The following is a 22,271-nucleotide window of genomic DNA, read 5'->3' as shown; positions in this document are numbered from 1 at the left end:
ACTGTTTTCCTTTTTTCATCTCTCTAAATATGTTTGATAATATTCAGTAAACAAAACAGTAAACAAAATCCAAGGCCTCTTCCCTGTGTTGTGCAATAGTATCAATATGATGTAACTGTATGTATGTATTTTACTGAATACATCAGTGTATGTATTTTGTATTGACCTATGAAACAGTGGTACAGCTTTCACTTGATTCAAATGAACTGATTTAGATCAATTTCACAGAAGGAAAAAGAAATAGTTGACCACTTTGTTCCTGGAAAAAAGTCCCTAATCAGATTGAATAGAAGAATTCTGTGATCTAAACTGGCAAAAAATAATATCACAATAAGTTACTACATGTAAGCACTGTAAAATACTGTATGTAAGGCTTAAGTAACTGTCAATGCATACACATGTTAATGCTTTCTAAAGCTCTGTTAAGATCCCTATGTAATATCAAATGCATACAAATAGAAAAGTGTCTTAGTAGATGTTCCTTTGTAAAATATAGTAATTAATATTCTGGGGGAAAAAAACCAAAACACCTGTTCTTCTTTAATTCCCCTAATAATCTAATTATCAGTTCTCTTCAGGTAGAAGTAGGAATAATTTCTGTTAAAATGTTTAATATAACTGATCAAACTTTTATCCTTGCTAAGTCTCTTTCTTTGTTAAATTAGAATCAGTTCATGTTCACAGTCCAAAGCCTGACTATATTAAGTTCCGTGTGGGCCAGGTAGTAATTCACAGAAGATTTGGCTACTCAGGAGTCATTGTCGGATGGGATGTAAAAGCTAACACTCCAGAAGAACAGCTACAACCCAGACATCCTCCAGTGAAACAGGTCTGAATGTACTAAACTCTTGCTTTATTAATATATACACAGAATAACTCAGGCTAAAATACCCTCAGAAACACTGTTACAGACCAACTTCCTGCCATCCTAGTGGGAAGTACTCCAGAGTTCTGCATCACCTGTGGTACCTTTGCTGCTTCTGCACTGTGCTCCCAGTATAGCTTGGCTTTTACATCACTGAGTGGCTAAGCTTTGCTGGACAGGGCTATAGTGGACATATCTCAAATTAAAACTACTCACTTTTTATACACAGTGTTGTATTTGTAATACCAGTGTCAACCTATGATGTCTGAATGGATTTCTCCTGCCACGTCATTAAAATTGAGAAGCTGTTAAGTCCTTTATCTGGTTATCCATAATGGGTGCATCTTCACTGCACTTAAGAAATGCAAGTAATGCTTTGTGTTTAAAAGTGAAAAAGCAATGTTTTTGAGGATCAGGTTGCTTGGAGTGTAAATCTATTTAAAAACATATTTTTGTTAAAATTCTTAAAGCCTTTGAATTTCTCTTACTTAAGTCCTTGTATTTGAAAATCAATGCTAAATCTTTGTTGACAGTGCTAATCTGGTAATGCAGTGCTGCATACTGTGGCAGCATGCCAGTGACATGCTGCTTAAGTGGCAGGAAGACACTAATTATTAAGTCAGAGGACTAAAAATGGGGAAAACATGAAAATCTTTGCCTGTAGCAGAAAATTCATGTTCAGCTGGGAACTGACATTCAGTCCCATTTTGTGCATTTGGTTCCTTCCCTGATGTAGTTTTAATCCAACTGTCCCTCATCTTTGGCTTCTAAAACACCTGCATCCTTGCTTTCTTTTCTCCTCTCAGTAGTGTTATCACCAGCTGAACCCCCAAGAATTTCCCAGCAGACATTGATTCTTTTTATGTACCTTACATTGTTCTGCTGTCCCAGCGGCCTTGTGTTCATCTTTATTGTTTTAATTTCAAGAGTGATGACAAGGGGTTTAAGCGTCTTTGCTGCTTTTGAGGTTTTAATTGCCTTTGCCTTTCATGTCATAAGCACTTTGCAAAATGTCTTCTGACCTTTAGGCTGAAGCTTGGTCCTTGTAAATCCCTCAAAACATCAGCCAGGTTTTCAGCCCACCTTTTCCTTGCCTTCCAGATCTTTATGAAATCACTGAGCAGAGGCCACTGCCTGTTCATTGATCGATACTGATTGTTTCATAAACTCCATCTGTATTCATCCATCGCTTTTTTGTGTTTAGATTGTGGGTTACTTAGGGCAGGAGTGTTTATGGATACCAGCGAATATCATGGCCCATATTCCCTGGCCCAGGATTTGTTTTCATAGGCACTTCTTTGTTGGAAGATTCATGTATATATCCACATAGAAGTTGCCTTAGCTCTTTCCAGGGACCATGGTTGTTGGAGGTGGCATTATGTTCTGAACTTCTCTTCCTCTCTTGGAGTTTAGTTGTCACTTGTGAAGGTAAAAGGGTGGTAGCAGATTGCCATTGGGCCTATGTACAAAAAGCAAGGATATTTTAAGTCTTGTTTCTTGCAAGGTCTGTGGGGAAAAAAAGGTTAATTAAACTCTTGACTCTTAAAAAATATTTCAGATATCCCAAGAACTTTGTGTGTTGCAGTTCTGATTGCTTTATATTTAATTCTGACATTGGTAAAAATAAAAATGAACTGGCTATATATATACACACACATATATATATATATATACACACATGTATCTCAAGGGAATTTAGGTTCTGTAAGCCCACTGAAAGTTAACTGATTATAATATGTAATCTTTAGTCATCATCTCTCTTTGAGGCTTTTTATTTTCTTTCTATTTTTACAGGATCTAAAATATACTCCTTACTATCGAATTCTAATTAACAAAGCAAATGGATTTGGCAAATCTACAGCTTATGTTTCTGAGGAAGAGATAACAGTTATTATGGGATTAGAGGTAGTATTTATTTTTATTCAGTTGCAACTTGATTGTTATCCTGTATGTTTAAAAGCTGGCTGACCTTTGGCTTAATAGATACTAGCTAGGATGCAAAGTTAGTGAAAACTAATAGAAAGCAGAAAAACAAATTGCTGCTGTACTTTCAAGCATGGGTTTTTGAAGCTAAAAAATTACCAAACTCAGGTAGTACCCACATTAAAGTATCCAACTGCTGAGGTTTGTAAGTGCCTTAGCAACTTGATTTCCATTATATATAGGCTGTTGCAGACAGACTTTTGTTTTGTGATTTCTGGGGATCTAGCAAAGTATGTTGGTTTCTCAATTCTACTCTGAAAAAATCTCCATTTCAAACAGCTCCTGCTCAGCTGCTGCCCAGACTGAAGAATGTCTCCTTTCTTAACTGCGAAACTCTTAGTGAGCCAAAAATTCTGTTTTGTGTATCAGGGTTGAAGAAGCTTTTGATTCCCGGCTTATGCAAGGCACACCCGGTTTTTAGACTAGTCTGAGACTGAGCCAGAAAACAGCCTTCAGGCATGCATGCCACATACAAGTGGCTTTTCGAAAGGGACCCCAATGCTGTTGTGGATGCCTTCTCTGTGGACAGTGGCAGGGTCTTTGTATTTAAAAAAACAGCAAGTGGATGAACCATCCGCCTAACAGGAGACACTTGGTCTGGTCAAACAGAGCAGATTCAAATTGGCACATTCCTCTGCCTTTTGGGAAAACCTCCCAAAGGAACTGTGTAAGTCAGACTAGCCTGAACACTCTCCATGCTCTCTCTCAGCACTGTGCTCCTGCACAGAAAGGACCCCTCTCAGCCGCAATGTGACACAATCACCTCTTTTATTTGGGAGAAACCTTAGTTCAGTCCATTCTGGTTTAGCCACCAATTGTAATATAGAATATGGCAACATGCCTGAATTTAGGAGCAGAAACTATGCTGTTCCAGATGAGTATCATAAATATTTAAAACTGGATTCTGCCCACACTGTCTGAAAAATGCACCTTCCACTATGTCAAGTTACCTGGCTACCTTCAGTTTCCTTTATATTCCATCAGCAGAAACAGATACTTCATCTTAAATATTTACCTTGTGGAATTAGCTTTTAAGGTATCAAATTGCTTTATTCACCCACATGGCAGGTTAATTCTCCATGCAGATTATTAGAGAAACTACTGGTAACAAGCTCACAAAACCAGGTATTTCAAAGTTGTCTAGCTGAGATTAATAACAGATGGTGAGCCATGCTTCTAGTTCAAAAGCTCTGTGGATTGCCTTTTGTACAGCCTAACAGGCACAGTAATTTCTTAAAGAGTTGAGAGATCAGAAAATGCTTAGATTTGTCATGACCCTTTCCCAGCTGGCAGTTCTGAGCCACTCACTGTAGGCTTCCTGCATCACGACAAGGCTTGATTTGTCCTTGGGGGGTTTGCATCTTCATGTCGGACCTAAGGCCATCGCCTGGGTCTGTCTTTACCATTCCCCCCATTGCTTCTTTACTGTTCCTGCTGCCTCATTGGATTAGATAACTGATCCAGCTAAAAGAAATACCAAATACCTCTAACAAGCGTTAGAGGTACATAAGTTAGAGCAACACAAGTGGGAACTACTTCAGTAAGAAACAGGCTGATTTTAAACACCAATGCTGGTGTAAATCTAGCTTGCATGAGATCTGTTCAACATTTGTAAAGTTTGGAGAGAGCTGCTATTCTGATGACAGAAATTTGGTTATGGTACACAGAAAATGCCACTGAGAGTACCTCTGTACATTAAAAACTCATCAGGAGTTTTCAAACAATGTAGTAACTTCAGTACATCATTTAAGTATCAGTTTATGTTTATTGCCAATTCTGATGCTTCTTCAACTTGAAATATTTTTTTCTCAGGTGTATCACCCTGATATGGAAACCTACTTCAGTGGATATGATGGATCAAAATACATTATGCAGCCATGGTTGAAAAAACTCTACCCTCATGACTGAGTACTTCAGTGTAATGTACATCCAGATAACAGATGTCCTTTTTAAAACTGAGCAAACAGACACCAGGATAAAATGCGTATTTTTTCCTATGATGAAATAAAACAGTCCTAAGCAGGTTTTATGCTGGACACTCACTTTTGTCAGAAGCAAACACAATGCATGTTCAGTTTGTCATGACTCAGCAATGGGGATTAATTTCCTTCCAGTTTTGGGAGGAAAGGTAAGTGCAGTTTCAGATATAGCACAGTTTCAGCCAGGTGTGCCAAACGTTTTGTACATCAAATATCTTGCTGTTTACAGGAGCCAGGAAAAAAAGTAAGCAGTTGTGAACTGTACTTTCAGAATTAACTGTAACCTCAATTTTAGGGGATAGACTTACCAGAAGAATGAAGTAAAATAAGACAGAAATCACAAGAAAGCATAAAAATTTTATTAAGATGTGTAGAATTTGAAGGTTTCTAGGGCAATTTGCTTCTCCTGTTTTCTTTTCCCTTAATCTCAAACGCAGCAAACACTCTACATGACGCATAAGCAGTAGCATTCTGGATTCTTTCTTGAAGAGTCTGTGAATCAGCAGAGAGTGACAGGTGACTGTCTATGTGGCCTCCCCATTCTTTTGTTTCCTCTTCTTTTATCAGTAAAGGCTTTCCCAATGCCTGGCCAAACAGTTGACAGACTTCCTGGGCTTTCCGGCGTGTGTTTCCCACGGCAGTGACACACACTTGGCGGCTGAGAGGTGGAAGCAGCAGCACAATAACAAGCAGGTTCAACCGATGTACCAGCGTTCCTGCCAAGCTTTTTGTTTTTAACGTTGCAGGTTTTGTAATGCAGAGATGCTAAGGCACATCACCTTCCCCAGCTTCTGAGCCACAGCTTTGGTATTGAGGGGACAGTGTGTGGAGGCAATGTCAGCATCCTCACTAATTCTGATGAGATCAAGCATTTCTAACGCAGGCATGCTGCAGGCATCCACCTGAGTTCAACCCTTGCTCCAGGCATTTCAGTGGCTCAGCTGCAAGGTATACTAGCAACTGCTTAATGTCACTGGCCAGATTTCCTGATCTCCTGTAGATACCTCTGACACTCTGACATTCACTTTTGGCATCTCTGGAACCTTTAACAGCAGCTAATTAAGCTTGCTGCTTGGACCAGGCAGTTCTTTTCTTACAAGAGGCAAAACCCCAACCAAGACTAAACTTCCTTCTGTCCCTCCCACTTAGTGAGAAAAGCCTGGACTGTGAATAATCAATGCTTAAACCAGATCAAGATTGTGAGCTTCAGGACAGCATGTTTTGATGCTGAAAAGTGCCACACATGGTTCTTTCCAGATTATGTCAGCTAATAGTAATGGGAATTGGCAAAGATACTTAACACACTTGCACCCTCATGAATAAATACAAATGAAATCTACGAATGATGATGTAATCAAAGACAAATTCTGTTGACCTAAGATTCACAGCAGATTATACTCCAATGGAAATTAGTGAGAAAATAATTTTTTTACATTCTGCTCTTGCACAGGGACAAGAACAAATTCTATTTTCTAGGCTGAACAGCATTAACTTGTAAGTTATACTTAAATACTGAAATCTCTAACATAAATATTAATAGGTGTGATGGAAACAACTTGCTCCCAGTGCAAACAGCATAAATTATGTATTCATACTGAGGCTGTAAGACTTTTGGCGTGTGAGAGAACTTACCGAAGTGTGTCTATGGCTTCTGGTGTATGGTAGAAATGAGGTGGATTGATGGTAACAGAGGTTCCTAACTTTTCAATGAGTAGATTGCAAACATTCTGCATTTTTCCAAAATCACTGAATATGATACAGACCTGGGAGTGAGTGAACAGACATCATATGAGTAGCATTTTCATTTTCCACTATAACTCAACACTTTTATTTAAATCAGCGTAAGACCAGATATCTACAAGGTAACTGAACATACTAGTGCCATACACCACTCCAACATTTACGAACTTATAAGACTTCTATATAGCCCTACAGACTAGCATTAGGTTTGCAACAGAAAGAAGTTCTAATATAGTTTAAAACTGAGGATTAAGAAATCCCTTCCTGAGGAAATGCGGAATTCTTGGTATGCAGACAATCTGAAGAATGACTGTGCTCGGGTGCACATAACTAGATGCATCCTGATTCATCCCTTCTTAGATTGCTAGATGTTAATTATGCAGAAGCTCATACAATGATGTGGAAAACATTGTGCATGAAGGAAAAATACATTTTAATTCCGAGCATTAGATTAAAGAAACCTCAGCTATGAGATTAAGCTCAACTGAGCCCAGTTCAGCTTGCAGTGGGCTCCTACGCTGTCTGAACAGACTCACTGCAGTGCTGAGAGGGAACTGGGCACTTCAGACTTTGATTAAAAACAATTTAAACAACGAACAGTCGCTGGCTTTAAGAAGCATTAAATGAAAATGCACTAGGAATTCAGGTCCTTCCCAAATGCTAAGAAGCAGCAATCACTATCAGCCCTGGATCCAGAGCCCAAGAGTTTTCCTGGTGGAAAGTCCAGCCAGGCAGCAATTTTCCAGGCAGAAGCCAGCTTTTCTCTGTGGCAAAGCACAGCTGCCGGGACTGAAGCAATGACACTGAGCTGATACAGCATTCAGGAATCAGAAATCCTGGATCCCTAACTTTTTTTTAAAAAAACCTAAAACCTCATCTTCACTTCCAGTACCGTGCTCTCACCATGACTCAGGTTCACCTTCTCTCTTATCCCCAACTCTCTTCTTTTTGCATACTAATACAGCTTCCACAGGAAAGGAAGAAAAAACCTGCAGTAAAGAAAATTCTACTGCCAACATGTGGGACGCACAGTTGCCCCATGGCTGCTGCAGTCTATGCATCACTCTACCCCAGTGAAGGGATATGACATAGAAATCCCAGTTGCAGCATGTCAGCGGCACTGCAGCAGCTTCCTGTGTGCACACCAGAGATTTACCTTGTGCACAATGAGATAATTCAAGGAAGCTGAGTCTCTCAGTGAGGCAGGAGGGAGCTACTTCATATGCAGAGTAAGGTAAAAAGTAATTAATGCTCCCATCTTGTTACCCTTGATAGCCTTTTGGTGTAGTACCCGAACCTTATCCTGGCTTGGATCCTTGCACTGGTTCAGTGGCTCTGAAAGGTGCAGTGTCAATTGAACAGAAACTGAAGATGAGGCAACACCTGCAGTTTTTTCTTCAGTGAGAGTTCTTGCCATACAAATAAAAGGCACACATCCCCCTGTGATGTTTTGCCAGGAAACTGTCATAGCTGTGTTTTGTGGAAAGTCTCACTATGAGGACTGTCATAGTGTTTTCCAGATTGCCATCAGCATTTACAAGACTTGTTTATTTTAGGGGATGAAACAAAAAAAAAAAGATGAAACAGAAGAGCTATGGGTCTTAAGCAGGAGATAAATTGCTCAGACTGGGGCACTTCTGGGCACTCAGGAACTTTACTGTTAAAAAACCCCCACTTGATCAGGTACCCTCAGGAGCAGAAAACAAATGTGCAATAGCTGATTTTGCTCTTTCCCCCTCCTAAAAAAAATAAGAAATCACAATTTTCATTTAGAGCTACATCTAATACATTCCACTTACAATTAGAAAGAATACTTCAACATTAAAAAATGCAAATAAATGTTTTAACTTTGTCAGTTATTAAGGTTAAAAAGTGTGAAAAAAGTAACACGAAGCTATGCAAAACTATAGAGACATGCCAAGGTTTGGATAAGGCTGCAAATGACAAGAAGTTAAGGAGGCAAGTGTAATAAGAAATGCACAAAACCAACATAATCTTCCTCCCATGAGAACATCATGCAATAAATGAACTATTATGATAAAGATATTATAAAGCTTTGTGATCTTATAAACAACTTCATTCTTCTGAATATTTTCCTTTGTTATAACATGAATTAAAATTATCTCCTTACAGCTGAAAGAATATCTTGAATTCTTCATTATACTTTTAAATAGCTACACGCCTGGGAATTTTTCAGTCTTCTAGAAATTCTTTACAGGAGACAAATGGTAAAGAGTTTACAGAATGAAGTAAAACAGGACATCCAAGGCTTTACATATAACACAGATATAATGGCAAACTTTAACAGGGAAGTGAGTTTTAAATTCATTTACATTGCTAAAGCAGGCAAACATGCTTGTCAATGGAACCTCACTGGTTTATGAAGCTACACTAATGAAACAAGGATATACATAAAGGAAGAAGCAAGGAGAGACTGATCTCTGCATTAAGAGTGGCCACACTGCTGCCTCAGTGGGCAGGGCAGCCAAAACAGCAGCACTATGGCTGGATTCTTCCAGTTCCAACCCCCGGGGATCCCAGGCAACCACACAACTTTGCAACAGCAATTACAGCTGGTCCAAGCTGCTTACAAATCAACACTAAATCTAAGCAGTTAGCTTTCCACATATACTCCTTGCTGTATAAAAACTAATAGCAGAAGACAGATAATTGGTTAAGTTACCACTTAAGACTGAAGTTGTAAGCCTAAGCTTGTCTGTAGCCTAAACAACAATCCATATAATAATTAATAATAGGGTTTTATTAATTTTTAAGGACAGGTCATCTAAAACATGGTGCTTTAAGCTCTCAAGGTAGTAGGTGTCTCCATGACGAAGCTGAAGTCATTCAGAACACGAATGCACACCATTTAAGTATCTTAAGACTCATTTTAAAATTGGATTCTCCAAATTCTCAATCATTTCTGTATTTATTGGTGTTATTTAGATGAGAATATGCCTTAAAGCAAGCAAACTAAGGAGGCTGAACCTGTTTAAGGAGACTCTAAACCACAGCTCTATAAACCAGCTATCATTTTATTGCAGGCTTCCAGGTTTACTTTCTAAGGATCTCTAAACTTGCTGGGTAGTGATTAAAGTTTTATGGTCTAAAAAAAAACATTAACTGAACACACATAATTTCCCTCAGTGAATGTTTCAAGCACAGCATTTATTTCCTACTATGGCATGAATGTGCAAATATATACTTTCCTTAGCAGATACTGAAGTAAATGGGATTATTCCCATAATATCTGCATTTCACAGAGCACTTTTTACCTACAAAATTCTGAGCCAATTACCCAGGAAACAATTACCTTTACTTTACTTAGAGCAAGCTGATGGCAGAGTTGTACAGAACAGACCAAAGTCCAGGTGCTCTGCAACTGTGGCCTAAGCAGATCTTGCATTTGCTCCCAGTTCAAGAAGATAAAATAATGAAAAAAAAAAAAAAAAGAAAGCTGAGCTGGGGAAAAAAAAGAGTTATTAACTGGGGCAGCTTTCTGAACTCATCAATGCCTTGCAAGAAGCAGAGGGCAGGAAGGGCTATAGGTGAAGGAAAGTTCAGAATCGTTGGTTTGCTTACACTGCCCCAGAACCAAATATGCCAGTCTGTAGCATCAAGTAACATTTAAAAAGCACACATTCATCTGAGAGGAAAACAAGTTCTGCACACAACAGAAGACTGCAGCTGAACTCTGCTATGAACTGCAGTCCTTAAATAGTTTTTTTGGACTATGCTGCTATTATGTTCCTGGGACTGAGAAAAGATAGTCTGCAAATTTTTATAGGTCCTTGACACACTTCTTATTCTTTAATTTTATTTTTATTTTTGGTTAGGTCAAATACATACCTCTGCTTCCATTTGGTAAGTATTTTCTACTCTACTAAAATCTTCTGTTACAGTCATATTTTCTTCCTAAAACAAAGTAGAGGAATATAACCTTAAAAGACAGAAATTAAGCATCTGCTGTATGTACATGGTGTCCTATAAAAGCTGAACTGTTTTGGCGTATTACTTATGACTTTGCAACAGAAATTTTGAATTTTCCATGCAAATATCTTCAGTTAAAAACTAGCTGGATGTTGAAGATTTCTTGAATTATTCTAAGTCAATTATACAGTAGCTCTATAATGTGATTTTGCTGCTATTCCCTTGAAGAGAACAATTAGGTCATAAAAGTAGCTGCTAGGTAGAAGCTGTGTGTATTAGTGTGTAACTGTAAATTCACCTGGTACAAGAAATCTAGCAGCTTCAATTGCTTTTAGAAAGTTAGCATGTGAGAAATGCTTTTTAGGCCCCTATTTTAAGATATTTTAGCAGCAGCAGCAGCTTGTAGCAAGGTCATATGAACAAAGATTGAACTGCTATTATTCTGGCATAATGGCAACCCTTGAAAAAGGCTGTTCCACCAGTGATGCCTTGGCATAAACAGCAGCTACATTGGTCAACATAATGGCTGCACAGAGCACTAGCAAATCCTGTAGGACACATAAATAAGATACTGAACACAGGAAGATACAGAATAACTGCAGTTACATGTGAATATTTGACCAGCTTGCTACTGGTCTAACAGTCACATATTTTCCACCCACTTCGCTCTGCAGTAAACAGTTTGAACGAAAAATTTATTGTGAAATTAACATTGCCAAAAAAGCACAGCCTACAGTTTAATTGCAGCTTTGCATGTAACACCTATGAACTGTAGTAAAGCAGATAACCAACCTTCCAGTTACTAAAGAAGTTTTATTTACTAGATTTATGTGCATAGGAAATATTTTCTTCAATGCTGACATTCAAAAGATGCTTTGTGTCAGAGTATTTCCTACAGATGCTCAAGTCTTCAAGTTTATCATGTAGCAGGCATGCATGCATAAGTTTATGCAAATGATATTAACCATGAGAAGCATTTTCCTTTTAAAATATTATATGGTTTTATTACCATTGAATAAAAGTCTACAAAAAACTGAAATGTCAAAATTTGTATCATGATCGATTGGTAGTGCTCAAATTTAAGCACAACAGTACTATCTTTAGATATTTTCAGAAAGTCTCTTCTAGTAAGGGCAAGGATTAGCAAGGGCCAGTAGTCCATAAAAGCTGCATTTTTTCTTTTATATGGCGGGCTGGGGTTTGCTAAAGAGTGATCAAGACAGTCTAGCACCAACAGCTCATTTAATTTACAGGATGGGGTAAATCTTACTATTTATGACAGAATTCAATTACAATTGCCAAGAAAGATTTTTCCCCAGAGGTTTCATGTATCTTATAGAAATTGCCACACAGAAAACACAAACTACTACAACTCGTATCTTACAGAAATAGCTGTGCTGTAACACAACTGTAAACATAGAAAAAATGCATTTGTTTTGCCCTGTCCCCTCTCCTTAATCTTTTTTAAAAACAGGTTCTCTTCCCTGCTGAGCAGATCCAAGCCTTGGAATTTGGCTGTGCCCTCCCAAGGTTCCTGTGTATTTAAGGACACTGCCATCCCGTGGCACCAAGCCGCTATGGCAAGATCAATATTACAGAGTGAAAGATCATTTTGCACCACGTATTACAAAATTTCCTTCACAGCGAATTTTAATGCCACCAAATGTGACAGTAGTTGTATGTGCTACTGAAGATAAATGGATGAAATAATTGCTGAAGTCATAACAAGGTGGCCCTCTGTGATACATTTTCTGTTAGATACTTTGCTTCCATTTGTGACTGTGTTCACACAAAGATATGGAAAAGACAGGTAGGAGACAACAGAATTTTAAATTGGAATCACGACTGAGACTACTTCAAAAGCAAAAATTTTTCTTCCCTACTGTTTATGTCTACTAATCATATTTTGGCTGAGGAAATACCCATTTGATTGCAATACCCACAGAAGAAATACTTTTCACTGTGACTTAGGGAAAGCTGCACTTCAGGTGTTCTGGACACCCGGAATAACTTGCTCCATTTTCTAAAGCTGTGGGCCAAGAATCACACAAAATAATTAAACCAATATACAATATTGGTATCTCAATCACCCCAGAAGCCATTGAACAACTCTTAACAGAATCACACTTGTGAATTCTGCTTATAAAGCCAATTTTTTATGTGGCATCACATCACTGCTTCAGGCACTCTAAAATAAGCAAAAATAAAAAAGATAGTCAATATCCCATTGAGCATATCAAGTCCAGAAATTGCTTTGCTTTATATTTTCTGAACACAACTGACCACAAACTTTTATAGCCCTTCCTCCAATCCACTACTTCTGAACAATGTCTTAGTCACAGGACCATTGTGTCCACCCTCATGACATTGGCTGGTTATAGGAATGACTGCTCTTTTCCCCAGAAGAGAACAGGAAAAAAAATAAATGGGTAAGTTAGCAAAAGCACACTTCAAGGAGACAAGTATGCAACAACACACTAAGAGAACAGCCCATCTGCACATAAAATTGTGTTTTGCTCCTGGCTAATGACTTAACAAAACTATGAGACCTTTTTATGACACACAAGCCAAGCCTGAGCAAGGGAAAGTGTTTATAGTTTGGAATGTATGCTAATGCCCATTGGGTAATGTATGCTGATATGTGTAACTGTAAAGAAAAAATATCTGGAGACACTTGAAAATGTCTCCTAAAATCTACTCTACATTTGAACTGATATATCCAGTATAACTTCACATTATCAAAAAGAAAGATATCTGAACAATCAAAAGAGTTAGCTTCTTCCATCTGATCATAGCATTTTTGTTCTGGGCACTATGGAAATGGTTAATGAGAGCCTTGACTGTCTTGACAGGATGCTTGAGCCTTGACAGGATGCACACTCCTGTCTCCTGACAGTCATCCACAGTGTCACCAGATAGTTAAGGATGGTGAGCACCTTTTGGGATTGGGTAGCTGTGCTCCAGCCTCTCATCTCCACACTCTGTCTGGTCTATTTGGCATGAGATGACAGAATGACAACCCAAAAACCTATGGTGAAAAAGTTTCTGCTGCTTAAAGAAGAAATAACAGAAGTATATGTAACAGTTATTACAAGAAAGACAAAAAGCATATTTGTACTCAGCAAATGCAGGGTATACTCTGGAAATATTTCTTTAAATATGTAGTAATATAAAAAAAGGCGATGCCTTACACAGGTTTTTACCTTCAGTCAGGTATATATTGTCATTGGAAGATTTTGCAACTAAGTGAGCAAACTTTAAAACCTTTTAAACTGATTGTATGGATGTGCATCCATAACTGTGACTCCTGAATAAGTTTTGAAATATGAAGAATATTGCATATAAATCCAAGGGAGGTATCCCAGTTCAGACAATCTCTAACCCAGAGCCTACCAGATATATTTTGCTAGATGGTTTGTTTTGTTCTATAACACTCTGACAGGTACAACAAATATTATCACTGTTATTTTAAACATGGTGCCAATGCCAAGAGTGAGATATAGCCATTAGAGAAAACAAGTGTCATCTCCACACCACTCCCCATATTAATCATAGCTGGCAAATATAAAATCTGTTTGCTTCTAGAGAAAGAGAAGAAAATGTTACTTTTGAGCATCTGGGCTGATTAAGGGAGATGGCTTTAAAGGCTGCAGGGAAGGTAAAATCAATGGGGAAACCACATTCTGTGCTCTGAAGTGCTGCATATACTTACAGCACTCTATAAATAAATGCCACTATGTGCATCTATTTCTGATTAAAATCCTGTGTAAATGTATATGGAAATCAGGTGCTGCCCCCAGGCCTCCTGAGAAGCTGCTAATGCAAGCTCCTGCTGCTGCAAAGGTTATGCACTTCTGATCTCACAGACTTCCTACTATAGCAACAATAAGGGTTAAGAAAATTGTTCTGTGGATTAATTAAAATAAATATATAGCATAGTTAGATGATTTCTAAAGAGGCCTTAGATAAGCTCACAACAACTAGAACCATATGGGGACTGTGAAGAGACGTTAATTTTACAGTTGTCTAGAATGGTATTAGCTGCAAGTGAAGTTAGCAAACGCAGTTAAGAACAAATTGCCAGCAGTGAGAGTTGTTAGTGGAAAAGCTGCAAGGCAAATAAAAGCTCCAGCAGTAGAGTGATTTAAAACTGGATGAAACAAAGCACTAAAAATTATACCGTGGGGAACTACTCTGAAAAAAAATAACTTCATGTTGTTTTTCTCAGAGTTCCCTAGAGCTAACACTTTGCTAACACTGAGAAACCCACAACTCAAGCAGCATTTCACAGTCTCTCAACTAAGTGGAAAGAACATTTCCATTCTCCAACACACAGCATCTTAAGAGAAAAAGATTTCTGTTAAATTATTGTAACTATAATAAGACACCGAATACTCTCACATTGTAAAAACAGCCCACTCTCCACCCTGCTTGCCTGCTCACATTACTTTTTTGAACCTGACTGTTATAAACCCAAATAAAGTCATATGTTTGTCCAAGTCGTACTTCAGTTTACAATCCTTTTTTCTAGCCTGGAGTGGTGCACACAGCCCCTCTAAAGCACACTCACCTATTTAACACCCTGCCTGCTCTTGTTGTGTGCCAGCCACTACATGTTGGATGCTCCTGGCTGTCCCAATTCAATCAGTATCAAGTCAAAACTGGAAGTCAGTTGTTCAGAGTCACTGTAGGGTAAATATCTGCAATTATCTTTTCTAATACAGCCATGCTCTGAAGAACTATTTAATTACAGTCAGGACAAAAATGCCCCATAATCTGATAACTCACCACGGTGATGGGTACAAAGGTTAACATTTTCTCTACTAATAAGAACAAATGCATGGCGAATTGCTTTGTCTTCTCCCATTCTTTCTCTTCTTCTCCACTTCTTTAAACTCCTGTTAACTCACTTAACAGGCACTGAAGGCATTTAACCTGTAATCCCTTACAAAAATGCACCAGTTTTGGCTGAACAAGTCATCCCAATGGCAATGGAACCCATGACAAATGCTACCTGTGACAGACATGCACCCAGCCATGATCAATACCTAGCCTAAAGCAGCCTCCATGTCCCTTTGTCATCTAGCCACAGAGCTGCAATATGAGCTTTTTCAGGGGCTAAGTGGTCTTCTTTACTGCCTTCTTTATTCCTGAACAATCTGTATAGATGCTACAGCGACAGCATAATAGTTTCAAAAAAACCCCACGGAATGCTATTTTGTTTGGGAATGAAAGCTGGTGCCAGTACTTATCTTCAAACGCATGCAGCATCTGAAATGTGGGCATGCAATTTCACTGAGGGCACATCACTGTTTAGGCCAAGTAACTTACTCTCTTACTTTGTATTTACTAACTCTGACTTGCACTGTACCATCATGCAGTATCAGGAAACCCTTCTGCAATTCCTTTTCACTCCATTGAATAATCTGGTCTTCATAGCAAACTCGAACATCTCCTTTTCCCCCCAGCTTAACTGTGAATACACTCAAAAGGCACAAACCTCCTAGGGAACTTCAATAAAAAGTATCTTTTGAAAACAACTGCTTATTCCATAAAAGACCAGGTTTTTTCTGTTTTTAAGAGCCCTATGTGTGGAAAACTGTCCAAAACTCTTTTGCAAAATCCAAAAACATCATCAGCACAATTGTTAGGACAAATGTCACCCTTATGGAGCATTTACTGTTTGGACAGAGCTTTAAAGGTAAGTCTATGCTTTTTTCATTGTTGCAAAATTGCTTTCAGAGGCTAAAACACTCATTGTGGTAAAGAAACTTTCTGGGTCCACAAGGGGCTTCTGTCACTTCAGCTATCTTGATCATATCACATGTTTTTCAAAACCTCTCTACTTAAGTAGAACAAGAAAGAGAGAGAGGAAAGAGCTCTTTGCTGCTAAACTCTGGTCATCACAGTTACTCTCACACACAGAGGTACAGGTTATGCTGCTGTGTACAACTTTATCATTTTCACCCGCATGCACGGGCGAATGCTGCATTACACGAACAAATCACAGAATAAGGTTGGAAAAGACCTCTAATATCATAGAGTGCACCCTTAGACTGAACACCACCATGTCAACTAGACCATGGCACTGAGAGCCACGTCCAGCCTCTCCTTAAACGCCTCCATGGACGGCGATTCCACCACAGTGAGAGTCGAAGCAGGACGGCTTCCTCAAGCTTCACAAGCAACCTGGTGGAAAACGCGAGTACCAACATTCCACCTTTTCCGCTGGGGCTGGCATGGCTGCAGCCTTCCAAAGACAGGCAGGCTTTCCCAGCGGTTCCCAAGGCAGAGAACCGAGAGCTCCAAACCCGTCACTCCCCTGCTTCCCGCCGGCACCGAGGCCCGCGGCACAGCGGGCGCCTCTCCTCAGGGCCGCTCCGGCGGGACGGCGCCGCACTCTGCCGGCTGCCGAGCGGGACCGGGAACCGGGAACTGCCCCGCCTGCTGCCCCCCTCGCCTTCCCCCTGGGGAAGCTCCCCCTGGCCGGAGCTCACCGGGATGCCGTGCAGGCGGGCGGTGTGGGCGATGTACTGCAGCCGGCGGGACACGCTGCTCCGCGCCGCCACGGCCGCCTCCTTGCGGCTGCCGAGCCGCAGCGACACCCGCGCCCGGTCCGGGCGGGCGTTCAGCTCCGCGCTGCCGCTCACGTGCACCTCCCGCCCGGGCAGCGCCGCAGGCTCGACGCGTCCCTCCGGGGCCGGGGACGGGGCCAGGTCGAGCTCAGCGAAGACGCGAGAGGGGGGCGGCGCGGGCGGCGCCATGGCCGTGGCTATGGCGGCCCCTCACGGCACCATGGCAACCCTGGGGCGCCACGTCACAGCTCCCGACCGCCGCCGCGCGGGCCCGGAGCCCGCCGCTCCCGCCGGGGCCGGCCTCGTCCCGGCGTCGTTAAGGGTGGAAAAGACCTCTGGGATCATCGAGTGCAACCTATGACCGCACACCACCATGCCAATTAAACCACCTATGACCGCACACCACCATGCCAGTTAAACTGTGGCACAGAGTGGCACGTCCAGTCTTTCCTAAAACATCTCCCGGGTGACTTCCCCCATCTCCCTGGACACTCCCTTCTGATTTATAATCACCCTTTTTGTGAAGAAATTCTTCCTAATGTCCAACCTAAACCTCCCTGGTGCAGTTTAAGACTGTATCCTCCTATCCTGTCGCTGGTGGCCTGGGAAGTCCCTCTGCTGCTCGCCGAGGGGACGCTGCCATGGCAGTGTGGTACCCAGCCATGAAAGTGACCGAGCCACGACAGGAGGACAAGGCTCACGCCCTGGCCCGATCAGGGTCAGCCCCAGCAGGCTGCCTAGGTCCATGTACCGTTGAATTTTTAATATTTCAAAAGATGGAGACTGCAGAACCTGAGCAACCCAAGGCAGTGTTTGACCATGCTCAGAGTAAAAAATAGAGGGTTTTTATGTTCACCTGGAGTGTCATGTGTTTTAATCTCTGCCCACTGTGTCCTCTCACAGGGCAACACTGAAGGCAGCCTGCTTCCATGTCTTCCATCCATCAGGCATCTAAATATAGACTGATAAGATCTCCCTGTTCTTTTTCTAGGCTGTAGTTCCAGCTCTGTCAGCCCTTCTTCATAAGAAAGATGCTCCAGTCCCTTCATCATGTTCACAGCCTTTTGTTGCACTTTCTTCATTATGTCCATATCTTCCTTGTCTTGGGAATCAAGGAAACATTCCAGGTGTGCCTCACCAATACTGAGCAAAGGGGAAGGATCACATACATCCCTTGATCTGCTGGAAATGCTTCCCCTAATCCAGCCCAGGATGCAGCTGGCCTACTTTGCCATGGGGCCCATGATCCACCTGTTGTCCTGTTCTGCTTTCCAGACAGTGAAGCCCCCATGTGCACTGGTGCAGGTTTTGGTGTTTCCCCTTGCTGAACTTCATGAGATGTTTCTCAGCCCAGTTCTTCAGCTGGTCACTCTGAAACGAAATGAGTAGCTCAGTGATGAGCTCTGTATGTCTCATCTCGTTGGTATGAAGATTTTTGGGAAGGACTCTGGATATGTCATTGCTGTTTACATTTCTGGTACATTGTGTTTTGATTACCTGAAATCTGTAATTTAGCACAGAGGCTGGACTGGTACTGTATATTTATACATGATCTTGCCTTCAGAATTCACATTGCAAATGTTGGAAAGTCTGTGTAACTGTGATAAGTCTGTGCCTGATAAATATTGCTATATTCTCCCCCTAGATAAAAACATGACATGTGAAGACGTCAAGATCTGATTTTAACACTTAGATGAAGATTTTTGAAGGTGTCAGAAAGCAGAAATATTGAGGGAGTTGAAGCCCTGTCTTTTGTCCCCTTCATTAGTCTTCTTGGTGTGTGTGTGTGTGCACTTCATGTCTTGTCATTAGCCAGCCTCTGTACAAATTTCCTTTCCTGTCGTTAATATTGTGTCTGCCTTAAGAGGTATCAGTGACTTCTGTCTGCTTTATGACTTTTGGAGTCTTATGCCTTTGAATCTGGTTTTCTCTCCATATTTGCTGAACACTTAAAGCTTCAAATGAAACAGATTGAACCTCTTAGGTATTCATTACATCTGGAGATGACACTCCATGTTTCTCAGCAGGAACAACCAGAAGTAGAGACTCCTAAAATTTTGAGTGCAACTGACTTTGATCAAAGTTATATGACAAGATAAGGAAGAAGCTTGTAACAGAATCCAAAAATATCAGTGCCTAGTCACTTAAAATAAATCAATTTGAGAGCTTGTATGAATAAATTCTTGGCACTGCCAACTTTAAGAAACAAAATACAAAACGGAAAATGAGTACAGAGGAAATTATAAATGTATATTCCTCAGAAATAAATTCTTTCATTAAACAGAGAGTTAAATGCTTTTGAAAGTAGTCTGTCACATCTGTACTTACTTTTTTGTTGTTTTGTTTTTGTTTAGCCAAGATGTTTGTAAAGGAATTACTTAAATATGTAATAGTATCAATCAACATACTCTAAGTATTGAATGGTGCTTATCAAGAAATCATTAATAAAGCTTTTAAGGAACTCTTGGATAATGTAATGAAGCCAAATTGTGTACTCTCCATTCTTTTCATGTTTAAGATAATTCGGATTTAATTATTAAGTAAAAGTGATTTGCCTTTTTATGAGACAGCCTATATCAAACAAAACATGTTGCTGTACTTATACTCAATATATAGATATGCAGTGAAATCTCATAGGTGCTACATACTTCAAACTTCACTGCTGTATGATCTTTAAATTTTGGGGAACCCAGTGTGTCTTGTAGAAATATTACATAAAGGTGTCAATTTAAGAGCTTAATTGGCTGAATCCCAGAAGAGCTTTCTAAGGCCAGATATAAAATTACCTGAAATGCAAACTAATCTATGGAAAAAGACCTTTCTGTGAAACAAGGTCAAATGTGACTGAGTGGTTAGCATGCACTATAAGAACATCATGCACCAGGGATCATTTAATTACTATAGCCACATTTTTGCTTTGCACTCTTTAAAGATACATTACAAAACTCAAGTTTAAGTATATTCAGAGTCTGTCACTCAGAATTTTAACATAGAGCCAAATCTACAGATAATAAGCTTTTCCTGACTTACATTTTGAGTAGGAGGCATCTTTGAATGTGATGGATTAACCTGTTGTTTTAGAGTTGGAAAATCTAATTTAATTGTGAATATCATTCTGTTAACTTATCATTGAATTAAGAAATTTAAAACTTAACTACGACTGTGAAGGAATAGAGATGGTGCTAAATGGTGTGTGGGATTTGGTTTTTTCCTTGGGAAACAGATGGTTTTATGTTTGGATCTATTTCTGTATGGTAGCAGTGAAGTGCAACATTGCTTACGACTTTTAGCAATGGATCTGTGTTTGTTTAGTGAGGTAAGACTTTTAAGGTTTGGAATGTGTGTGACGAGGAAATCTCTGTTACAGGTGCTGCCAAATGCTGTTTTTGTGAAAGGACAGTTTGCAGTTGTGATGTTGATTGATGTCTTTGAGTTGTCATGTGTCTCTGCTCCTGACTTAGTGTACTGCAAACATTTAATGAGCGAAGGCCTGGTGCCATACTTACGTATACTTGGTTATTCCTTGCAATGTTTTTATGCAAAATCAGTCTGTCACTCACTTCTTACATAGCACTGACAATTGCTCTGTAGGACAAATAAATATCCCCTGTAAGCCTGGCTTGTTACTTTTCCAGAGCCATATAAAACTCAAAATTGAGAAGGTTGGATCCAAGCAAATGGAAAATAATCTTTCAAAATTTAAAATTATTTTTAAGAATAGAATTCTAAATTGCTGAATTCTTAACAAACACCAAGAAGCTTTAAGCTTTTACTTGAGTATCTTTTTGTTTTAAAGAAGAAACATGGAAGAAAAAGAGACCAACCAACACTGGTAGCTCTGTCCCTGTTGGTGTTTTATTTTCAAGATCAACATTTACTGGATAAGATGAAGCTAATGTAGAACTTAAATGATTTCTGTAAAATTTCTTATATTAAGGAGTGAGTCCTCAGAGGGGCTTTTTTCCCCTCATGGACTAATGAGAAAAACAGACTTGCCAAGGCTTGAGAGGAACATACTAGGGCTCACAGGAGTTGAGGCTGGTGAGAAAGTTTTCCCTTTACAAAATACAGGGATCTGCAGAGAAAGGGAAGTGCCTCCAGTTCATTCACTTTGGCCATGCCTCCAGAATTTCCAAGGGCTGTTAATGATTTCTGTAGCTCAGGATGTCAGTCAGTGAGTCTCTGCTCTGGATGTCACTTGCTGGAAGACACTCCAGAATTTGCAGCCAGAGTAGAGGAATTTTCCAGTATTGCTGGAATATATGAATGGATTCATCACATTTTTATTTTACTTTAAAGAGTAGTAGTGATTTGACAAGATAATTTGTTTTGGATGTAACTCCACACAAAGCTACTCAGGCTGAGTGCAGATGTAATCTGACTTTTTGTAGTTTTAAATTGGTCCTGTTAATGCAAATGGAGATTTCTTTACTCTGCTTTTCACAGTGAACTTTAACATATAATGTGAGCAATTATCTTGTTCTATGATTGTAGTTAGCTGTTGGTGTTGATTTAATCTACTGATTGAAAATCCACAGTACAAAAAAAAGGTAATTACATCATTCTTGTCCATTTCTGGAAAACTGTTAAGAACTTAATACAGTTGCTTGTGAAATCAGTTAAGAGACTGGTTGTCTTCAGTCATGACTGAATGAAGCACTAAGTCATGGAACATGCTGATACTAATAATGCTGTCAGAGAGAAAGTTAGGTTTAAGACTAGTAGAACTAAGATTTAAATCTGTTCTCTCTGGTAGACATCACTGAAATGTCTCATGTTCTGTGCTCAGCAACAGCTAAAATTGTAAAAAGTCACAGTCTCTGTTCAAGGGTATGAACACTACAGAAAGGCTAAGTGACTCCTTTGCAAGGAATTATTCTCTGTAAGCAATAAATCTTTGCCAAAAATGTATGTGTAATATTTTAAAAATAAATTATAAATAAAATAATAGCTTGAAGATAGTCCTACAGAAAGAAATAATTACAATGTAATTTTAAGATACTGGCTTATATTAAAATCTTCATTAAAATATACATGCCTGATAATTTTAATACAGTTTATTTAAAATGTTATCTGAGCTTTTGAAAGTTCTAAAGGAAACAACACATATTTTCTCTGGTCTATAATTTTATATTTTCTTAGAAGCTCACAATAACTGTGAATGAACAGAAATGTATGCTTCTCATATAAAAGCGCCGC

General features: G+C 39.6%; 1 protein-coding gene across 1 annotated transcript; it reads right to left on the bottom strand.

Annotated features, from left to right (window-relative positions):
• Nucleotides 1-5,214: 5,214 nt before the first annotated feature.
• Nucleotides 5,215-17,261, bottom strand: IRAK1BP1 (interleukin 1 receptor associated kinase 1 binding protein 1; the record flags this gene model as incomplete). The annotated part of the gene is made up of 4 exons (XM_084202611.1): nucleotides 5,215-5,485; nucleotides 6,460-6,590; nucleotides 10,417-10,482; nucleotides 16,995-17,261. 4 exons carry the CDS (start codon nucleotides 17,259-17,261, stop codon nucleotides 5,215-5,217), a joined length of 735 nt encoding a protein of 244 aa, XP_084058737.1.
• Between the last annotated feature and the right edge of the window lie 5,010 nt (nucleotides 17,262-22,271).

This window comes from Fringilla coelebs (genome assembly GCF_963513975.1).
Source record: "Fringilla coelebs genome assembly, chromosome: 3".
NCBI lineage: Eukaryota > Metazoa > Chordata > Aves > Passeriformes > Fringillidae > Fringilla > Fringilla coelebs.
The sequence above is the reverse complement of the archived record's forward strand: the minus strand, read 5'-3'. Positions and strand labels throughout refer to the sequence as shown.